We start from the raw sequence: 10175 nt of genomic DNA on the forward strand, positions 1-10175 counted from the left end.
GCTGTTTCAAGGCTACTAGCGTGAGAAATGTTGCAGCTTCCTGAAACCATATAATGAAATCATCCTATCATCCCCATCTAACCCATTGACTACGTTGACATTGTTTACATCAACGCTCCCACAAGCACCTGCAGATGTTGGATGCTGTCTATCACGGTGCACTAAGATTCATAACTGGCTGTAACTACCGTACCCACCACTGCACCCTGTATTCACTGGTTAACTGGACATCATTAACTTCACGCAGACTCTCCCACTGGTACATTTTCATCTTTAAATCACTTCTTGGTCTGCTGCCTTCATACATCTCCTCATACATGTCTCTGCGTGAGTGCAGCTACAGCGTGCGCTCTCAGGACATTATTACCTGCAGTGTTCCCTCAGTGCGTACTGAAATAGGCAAAAGGGCCTTCTCCTACTCCGCTCCTGTTTCCTGGAATATCTTACAAAAATATCTGAAGCCCTCGACCTTGACCTCTCTAAGTGGCTTCAAACATCTGAAGTTCATGGCAAAAACCAATGCAGACGTTTTTAGTTTTCTACATCGTTTTACAACCTAGCTGTTTTGTTTCTTTTTTTTAATAACATTTTCTTTCACTTGTTCTTCTCAATTTGTATGCTTTCTTTTATGACTGTCCATTGTTGTCATCACTCTTTGTTAAAATCAGGTCTCTCTTGTAAATGAGTCCCTGAGGCTCAATGGGATTAACCTGTATTAATAATAGTTAAATCCAGTGGAGACAGAGTAAGAGCGGGTGCTGCCCACTCCTGATGAGGACATGCAGTGCCAAAAGACTTGGCCCAATGTTGAGCACCATCGAAGAAAGGGCGGGACTAAAACCTGAAACTTTCCATCTTAGACCAATCAGATAATTGCACATTTTCATATATGTCTTTGTGTAAAGATAAAGCTAGCCACTCTTTCTGGGAAGTTATTCGCTTGAGCTGTGGGTTTTCTGAACAGAAAGATCCATGCATACATGAATTTAAATTTCTCCAATGTCAAATAAATTTACTTAAATATAGCTAGAATCTCCTTGTTTTATGTTTTTCTCTTAGAATAAAGAAACATGTTTTTGCAGCAGCTGGTCCAGCAATCAGAGGCAGGGTGTATACTGGACAGTTCTCCAGTTTACCACAGGGCCACAGAGACAAACAGCTACTCACACTACCACTTACTTCTTAGTTTAACATGCATATTTTTAGTCTGTGGGAGGAAACCGGAGTGCCTGGAGAAAACTCCACACAGAAAAGCTCCTGGCAAGAAGACAATCCTACAACCTTTTCACTGAGAGGCGACAGCTCTAACCACTTGCGTTGCCACGTTGCCTTTGTTATACTTTTATAGTATCCCAAGCATTTGGACTATTTTAATTAGCGTGACTGTTTCCATTGTGTATGAAGTTTCTTCTTATTTCTTAAAATAGAGGAAATTGAGGCAGCACGGTGGCGCAACTGGTAGAGCTGCTGCCTCTCCAAAACGATGATAAGATGATTCAGGATGAACCGCCCTGCTACGCTCACCAGGACCTACACAACCTGTTAGAACAATTGAAAATGTGTAAGTTGTAGCTGACGGGTAAAAGGACAATGAATTCTTCATCGAACAAATGAATAAAAATAAACGCCATTCTTCATAAACCAAATAAATTAAAACTGTGCCATTTTCTCCTGTTGTTGGGCAACCGAAGCTGATGTACGTTGAAGCAAATATTGGTCAAAACAGATTCAACAAGTCTTGCATTTGCCTTCTCCGTCAGTAGATGTGAAAATCAGCTGATTAAGCGTACAATCCCACGGTGATGTAAAACAATGCTTTCTCAGCTTCTTCAGGAGAATTACAGTAAAACTTAACCATTTTTGCATCAATGTGATGAAAGATGTGTGAAGAGCACATGGGTTTCTGACTTTACCTTTGACATCCATTTTTGAATGATCACTCTGCCAAATACACCAAGGTGTGTGTACACAACACAAACTGCACACTAAGCCACTGCATAGACTGACAGGTCAAGAGTAATGGAGACGGCTTTGTATTCCTGCAGCCCGTTTGTTGCTTGGTCTTGTTGCTTCAACTGCTGTCAACACAGTTTACACACCGGATTAGTCTCAAACTGAATTTGCACAGGCCGATAAAATATTGGGAAATACACACCATGAATAAAAGAACACAGGCACGAAGACTCAAAACTAAAGTTACATTTTCAATGACAAATAACCATATTGTTTTTTTTTTCAAATAGATATGATGTGTGTGGTTCTGCTTGTAAAAATAACTATATAATAAACTATTATTTTATAATAAAAGAGATTGTAATTACATAAGGCTTTCACACACACAAACAACTTTAAAGATGACAAAATTGCCGTGAACTTTGATCAAATCACTTACAGGTTTAGTTTGATGTGTCTTGAGTATGTGGTAACTGTTCTTCAGGTGAATCGCCTTCTAGTGAATGTGTTGGAACCTGCTGCTCCCTTCGTTGGCTAAAGAATGGAAACCTAACAAGAAAAGCATTCCTTAATTTGTGTATTATATTTTACCCCTTTAATAGCAGCAATATTGCACATTATGTTGAGGCGTTTGCACAGCTATTGTAGTTAATACCTTGATAATGTCTCAGACTTTTTAAAGCACAAATAAGCAGCAACGATGAGAGTAAGGGAAAGAAGAAGCCCAAACAAGATCCAGCAAACGTTTCCCCCAACTGCTAAACAAGACACAAAAATACAAACAGCGTAAGAATGACTTTTGTTCACAGACTCAGAGTACATCCTGGTTTTTTTGTTGTTGTTTGACAAAATATTGTCCAAAACGAGCTTCCAGTGGGAGGAGAGTGAGATTAACCTGCATGTGAATCTACAACAAATCATCTCAGAAAGTTTAAAGGTCAAGGTTCTTTATTGTCATTCCCATCACATGTTGTACATGAGATGGAACAAAATTGTGTACATAGGGTCCCAGTTACATCCAAGAATAGGAAAAAATATAAAGTGTAAAAAGAAACAGTAAATAAGGATCTAATATACACTTAGATATAAACTAAACACTAATGGTGGAAACAATACACCGAACAACAGCAGCACGAACATTAGTCTTTGTGGGTGGATGAGTATGAATGAATGAATACAGCAGCATGAAATAATCAGCAGCATGAGATCAGCAGCACAGATAATCAGCAGCACATAATCAAAGTTGCATTACAGTGATTTATTTATTTATTTTTTTAACTTGGAAGTCCACATTCCATCCATTATCTTTTACCCACTTTTTCCTTTTTGAGTTGCGGGGGTCACTGGTGCTTATATCCAGTCATCACTGTGTGAAGGGTGGGGGACACACTGGGCAGGTCTCCAGTCTATCACAGGGACACATAGAGACAAACGAGACGGACAAACATTCACTCTCTCACTCTCTGCACCATTTAAATGTTTGTAAAATAAATAAAGGTTGATCCAGCATCCTAATGAGTTGTAAAAAATGTCTGTGTAGTGCCTTCAAATTTAAGACACTAAAAAAAAAACCCACACAACATCAAAGGAGTATTTCTTATAATATGCCTGACTGTTTTGGGGGGACTGTAACCATAGGCGTCGCAACCATTATATGTGAAGGGGACAAGTCCCCCCCACATTAAAAAACATTCATTTGGACCCCCCTACTTTTACTATAAAACATTAGTTCAGGCGGCGCAGTTTCTCTTTCTTCGTGAACAAATCCATTCCACTTGATTAATAAGAGAATACTCAAGCTACTAAAACTCCACTCCAGGTTTTCCTGGTTACCTCCAACTCTCCACCGTCCCTTCCTGCCTCTTGCCTCAGCAGAAAACGCGCACAGGTGGAGGAGGTGGAGGTACCTGTGCTGCTCGCTCGCCAGTTTAGCAGCTTAGCACGGGCAGTTGTTGACCAGGGGGTTGATAATAAACATATATTCATGTTAGGAGGAGAGAAGTGGAGCGCTACGTCTGTAGTATCTTAGCTTAGCAGTAAGTGTGATGCTGCAGGTGTAAGAGACGCTGTATGTTCAGGTGCAATAAAGTTGAAATGTCTTTAAAATCCCACACCTTATTGTCCTCAACCTTCATGAGAAACATCATCTAGATGAGCAGTGTTGAACATAAGTAAAAAAAGTCCAGTGGTGATGTTTTTTATTTCTCTATAAAGACAAATAGTGCCGACCTGATGCTCTGTATTAAAGTGTATTAAATTGAAAATGTCTTTAAACCCACAGATGAATTTACACAAACTTGGTGAGAAACATCCTTTAAATGTGTGGAATTAAAGGAAATCTAGGTGAAATGTTGCTTTTTTGTTCACTAGTGAACACCTTTTATTACGTGCGCACACACGTGCACGCGTGCACACACCTACACACATCATTGTGTCCCCCCCCACATTACGGATGCTTCTGACGCCCTTGACTGTAACTCACTGGAGACTAAACCAAACCCTCTCATTTCTTTCCACAAAACAGCTATTTTTGGTTTCTCAGTCAACCATTCGATGCTTGCGTGTGCTCCCAGTTTGCCCTGAGTTGCTTTTTTTTTAGTTGGACACACACTTCCTCAAATCAATCTACACATTTATCAAAAGACTGTTCTGTGTATGTCCAGTCAATAAATATTTTAGCATGATTAAATCATTAATACGATTTGATTATGTGCTTGATCAGACACAGAAAAATGTGTTTACTTAGTGCAAACGAGAAAGGATGACAGTTGATGTCAGTTTGTCTCAGTCTGTTGACACACAAAACATTTCAGTTAAGAGATCCGGGAATCTGCAGTGGAACTGGTCTCCAGCTAAAAGTACTTGGGTGTGCACCTGAATGACAACCTCAGCTGGGGCAACAACACCACCTGCCTGATCAAGAAAGATTATCAGAGACTCCACTTCCTCAGGCGGCTGAGATGAGCTGGTCTGGGAAGCTCAGTCCTCACCTCCTTCTACAGGTGTGCAGTGGAGAGCATCTTGTGCTCCACCATCAACGTGTGGCATGGAGGCTGTACAGCTGCAGGAAAAAAAAAGCTTTGCAGAGAGTGGTGAAGGCTGCACAGAAGTCTGTTAGAGTCAGTCTCCCCACCATCACAGACAACTACACCTTTAGATGCAGGAAGACGGCCACCTGCATCATGAAGGACCCCACTCACCCAGCACACACACTTTTTGCCTGCTCCCCTCAAGAAGGAGATTAAGGAGCATTAAGTGTAGAACCACTAGACTGAGGAACAGCTTTTACCCTGAAGCTGTTAAACTCATAAATCCCTAACCAGGAAAATCACTGTAATGCCTGTTTAATTGGTGATATGTGACTTATCTGTGCTGCTGAGCTCTTCCATTTAATTAAATTCAGATTATTTATGCAGCACCACGTCACAACAGAAGTCGTCTCAGGGCACTGAACAGAAATATTCATATATTAAATCAGTTAACAGAAACACATATTTAAAAATAATAATTTAACATTATTTATCAACAGCTGTATTCATTCATACCCATCTGCTCAGTACAAACTCATGTTCAGGCTGCTGTTTAATATAACGTATTATTTTACATTGTTCGTGTTTAGCATATATCTTAAATCCTTGTATACTGTTTCTTTGTATTCTTTGTATTTTTGCTATTATTGGGTGTAACTGGGACCTTGAGTACACAATTTTGTTCCACCTCATGTACCACATGTGGTGCGAATGACAATAAAGAACTTTGAACCTTGAAACATTTTCTGTAAATTATAAGAAATGGTTGGATCTGGTCAGACTTTATCTGCATGCTCCACATACAAAAAATAATAATAATAATGGAAAAAAAAAAACTTTAAGACAAAGATAGAAAACAACCATTTTCCCATGATCCAACAGGAAAAAGCATGTTGATATATATATATACATATATATATATGTCTTCTGAGTGGATTTGTACTTAGATGCACAAACGAAACTTGGCAGATGCTATCAAATCTAAACAAGACTTTTTGATAAACAAGAGATATTTAGCAAACAGACACACAATCACATTACCAGCTTAAAATCCTCAGAAACTCAGCTCAAAACATACAAAACAGAGTTAATTCAAAACACATCAACAGCACATTTGAAAATCTCCAGAACCAATTCCTCACCTGTGACATGCACATAAAGGGAATTTGTCTTGCTGCCATGCTCATTAGTTGCTTCACACTGATAGAGGCCACTTAAATCAGCTGTCATGCTTGTAAACTGCAGCAATGCACCCCGTGCACTGACAGATGGAGGTAAAGGCTGTCCATTTCTGCAAGAAACAAACCGTATCTAAAATTAAACCTACAGATGAAAAGGTACACACCGCTTAGAAATAAGAACAGCAGAAATGGTTCTCATAACTCTACAGCATATCTTTACTAGACTTTTTTTTTTTATTTAATTTTATTTTTTTTAGAAAAAATAGTTGGTGATTTTAAAAAGTATGATCTGTTCTAATATTAGCCTAACTTGGATTAAAAACATCTGCCCTTTTTTGCACATTTTGAGCCTTATGACTGGCGGCATGGCTGATAAAGTGCCTACTTTGTATAACTGTCTGACAGAACATCATTTCAGAAACAACCAGACTCAAGCTTCAGTGCAACACATGATTTTGTTCAACTTCTGACACAAAAAATGTAAAGCTCCAGAGAAGAAACAGTAAAAAGACCCCCCCCCCCCCCCGCCCACACTCTATTTAAAGGATACAGAAAGTTGAACAAGTTCACTTCGCATGAAGCTCTTTCTCATGCACAACAACTGAAACAATGACAGTTTTTTATTCATTCAGTCAGTCAGTCAGGTTGAGTGAATGAATTCAGCCTTTATTTATAAAGGTTAGTCTCATTGAGCCTCGGGGACTCATTTACAAGAGAGACCGGTTTTAAATAACGAACACAGATGAGGTACAAACAATAAAAAATCATTAAAAAGCATTTAAAATGAGAAGTAACGGTAAATAGAAGAAAATGTATAAAAATGACACAAAAAACAAAAACAAAAAAATGGCTACGTTACAAAATGATGTAAAATAATAAATGCAGGAACATGTCTGCGTTGGTTTTGCCATGAACTCAGCAGTTTTTTAAAATCCCTTAGAGAAGTCAAGATCGAGAGCTTCAGATGTTTTTGCAAGATATTCCAGGAAACAGGAGCAGAGTAGGAGAAGGCCCTTTTGTCTAGTTCAGTCCATACTGAGGGAACACTGCAGGTAATAATGTCCTGAGAGTGCACGCTCTAGCTGCACTCACTAGTGAGGAATTGTATGAAGGCAACAAAAACATGCATGTTAGGCTGCCATCAGACCCAGGACTCCCTTGCAAAAGAGATCTGTGATCTCAACGGGATTTGACTGATTAAATAAAGATTAATAAACAGACCAAGAAGTGATTTAAAGATGAAAATATACCAGTGAGAGAGTCTACGTAAAGTTAACGATGACCAGTTAACCAGTGAATACAGGGTGCAGTGGTGGGTACGGTAGTTACAGCCAGTTATGATTCTTAGCACACCATGATAGACAGCATCCAACATCTGCAGCTTGTAGGACGTTCATGTAAATTATGTCACCGTAATCATTGGAGGGAAGGAAAGTCGTAGTTACAAGGTGTTTCCTAGCGTTCAGAGTTAGGATCTATTTCTGAAAAAGAAACCCAGTTTAACTTTCAGTTTCTTTACCAAGTTTTCAACATGAGGCTTAAAAGAGAGATGCGGATCAACCAAGATACCCAAGTATTTGTAAGACTCTACAAACTCAATAAGAACACCATTCGAAGATAAAATAGAAGGAAGAACTGCTGGGACGGACTTCCTGTTTGAAAACAACATCCCGTTGGTTTTATCAGCGTTTAGCACGAGTTTGAGACAGAATAAATCAGACTGGATGATGTCGAAAGAGGATTGTAAAAGCTGGAAAACATTAGAAACTGTTTTAGCTCGACAATAAACAACTGTGTCGTCGGCATAGAAGTGTAAGGATGCGTCAGGTATTAAAACATTAAAAGTTCATTATTTGTTTTGGAAACAAGAGGCGGAAGCAGAGGAGGAGAGGCGCTAGATCATTCGATCTGGGCGGGGGGAGGAGAGGGACGGAAAGTCCCTTCATGTCAGCCGCCTCCTGGATTATGACACTACACTCTCCAGGAGGGAATGAGCAGCGGGGCTGCTGCTGACGTCGCCGTGACTCGGCGTCAAAAAAGGCAATGGCGTCGTCCAGCGAACAGTCCCCCCGCCACGGAAAGGCACTCCTCGATGTTAGCCTTGAACAAGGCTGCTCGTCTCTGCTTCTCCTCAGGAGGGAGGAGGTCACAGGGACGGCAGGAGACGACGAGGTCGGCGTGGCGGGGACCCAGGCATCCTTCACAGATGTCATGCCGGTCAAAACTCAAAATGTAGCCGGTCTGGCAGGACGGGCACAGGCGGATGGTGCTGGACATCGTGTTCTTGTAAAAGCAGTGCTGGTTGCTTGCTGAAGAAAAAATGGGAGCCGATTACCCGGTTTCACCGTAATTTATACGGACTGGGGGTGAGGCCCACACAGCAGGTGGTGTGGACTAAAGTTTTCAGTGCTGCGCTGCGCACGAAGGGATAAACCCACTAGCGATGGCCTTAAAGAGCGAAGCCTATATAAACAGAACATTAAAAGTTCATTACTTGTTTTGGAAACAAGAGGCGGAATCAACAATTTCAAAAGGTTACAAAAAGGTTCCTGCTTTTAGTTTTCTACACCACCTTACAACCTAGCTGTTTTTTCGCTAATTTTCTTTTTACTTATCGTTTTAATTACCATTTTATTTTCATTTGTTAAAAAAAAAAATTTAAAAAAAAATCTACATATCCTTTATTATTGTCTGTTCTTGTCTTTGTTGTCCACTGTTGTCATCACTTTGTTAAAATCAGGTCTCTCCTGTAAAAGAGTCCCAGAGGCTCAATGGGATTAACTTGTAAAAAAAAAAAGGTTGAATAGTACAAAGAACAATTCAGTCCTCCCTCTTTTTTAAACATAAAACTGTGAATTTTAAAGTAATCAGATTTAACAAGCATCGTGTAGAATGTGAAGCCAGGCAGTTATCATAGTGCTTCAAAACTACAAACAAAACAAAAGCATAAATCATTTTAGTTATTTAAAATTTCATTTATTCATATCCCCAAACTTTATTTATTCAGGACGCTTAAGGAGCTGACACATTTAAACCCATAGCAAGAGAATTACAACCTCGGTTATTATTTTGAATTATATCTGGGAATCTTGACATCTGTCACAAGACTAAACTTTATAACGTTGGATTAAATACTTTGTTTACTGTCTGATCTCATGGCGACACTCTGGCTGCAGGTTTTTATGAGATTAAACTCTTTAAGTCTTTGTTATTAATTTTTCAGCTTGAAACGGAATATTCCAAAAGTCCCCAAAAAACATTAAACATTTTCACAGCAGCAGTTTATGTTCAACTGGTAGTAAATTATGGGATTTCTACTTTAATCCCACTGGTGCCTGTTTAGAGGAGCAGGGGAAAGGAGATTATAAAGAACAAAAGCTAAGGAATGCTTGAAATACAGAACAGCTGATTAAAAGAAGGCAGCAACAGGTGTGGTTCCACGTTAGGACATTCTGCCTTTCATTTTCCATCCTCAGAGTGTTGATTAGGAAAACTGGGTGTTCCCAAGCCAGAGAGGACTATATAATCTCAGTCAACAATATTTCGGTCTGCTCCAAGGTCTCCTCCCTGTGGAAAACATCTGGGAAACCTTAAAAAAGCAACACTAATCAGATACTTCCGCTGAATCCTTTTGATGTGGGGGGTGCAACCTTCAGTTCCTCATCCTAACTAAGGCTTTTGGGATCTTTAGCTCATACTCTTTAAATTGAGGGGTTCAAATATCTTAAGAGTCAACATGAGACGAGACGAGATGAGTGACTTCAGGCCAGCAGACACAGTAGGCCATCAGAAACGTTGTTGAATGAAGGTCAGAGTTCGGGCGCACACAGATTGGTGAAACACATGGAGCTCCTGAGACAGAACATGTGTGGAAGTCACATGTTGAAATCACCCTACACTAATTTACTGGGGAGTATTTTCTGTCCAGCAGGGAGAGTTCATGGAGAAAAAAAATATACAAAAATATACAATTTAAATTCTGGAAGTTTATGAAGACATAATATACCCTGGT

General features: G+C 39.7%; 1 protein-coding gene across 2 annotated transcripts in view; it reads right to left on the reverse strand.

Moving 5' to 3' along the window:
* Positions 1 to 658: 658 nt before the first annotated feature.
* The window catches only part of LOC119419661 (nectin-1), a 43948-nt gene continuing 34431 nt past the window's right edge, over positions 659 to 10175 (reverse strand). Inside the window, exons 5-8 of one of the 2 annotated variants that reach the window (XM_037687024.1) lie at positions 6125 to 6273; positions 2609 to 2708; positions 2393 to 2502; positions 659 to 2078 (exon numbers count right to left, since the gene is read on the reverse strand). In XM_037687024.1, coding sequence (XP_037542952.1) covers positions 2397 to 2502; positions 2609 to 2708; positions 6125 to 6273 — 355 coding nt within the window. In that variant the 3' untranslated portion in view covers positions 659 to 2078; positions 2393 to 2396. Of the gene's footprint in view, positions 2079 to 2392; positions 2503 to 2608; positions 2712 to 6124; positions 6274 to 10175 lie in introns of both variants that reach the window. The other variant, XM_037687023.1, reaches the window with a different exon arrangement.

The sequence above is a fragment of the Nematolebias whitei genome, chromosome 13, assembly GCF_014905685.2.
Source record: "Nematolebias whitei isolate Nwh7 chromosome 13, NemWhi1, whole genome shotgun sequence".
NCBI lineage: Eukaryota > Metazoa > Chordata > Actinopteri > Cyprinodontiformes > Rivulidae > Nematolebias > Nematolebias whitei.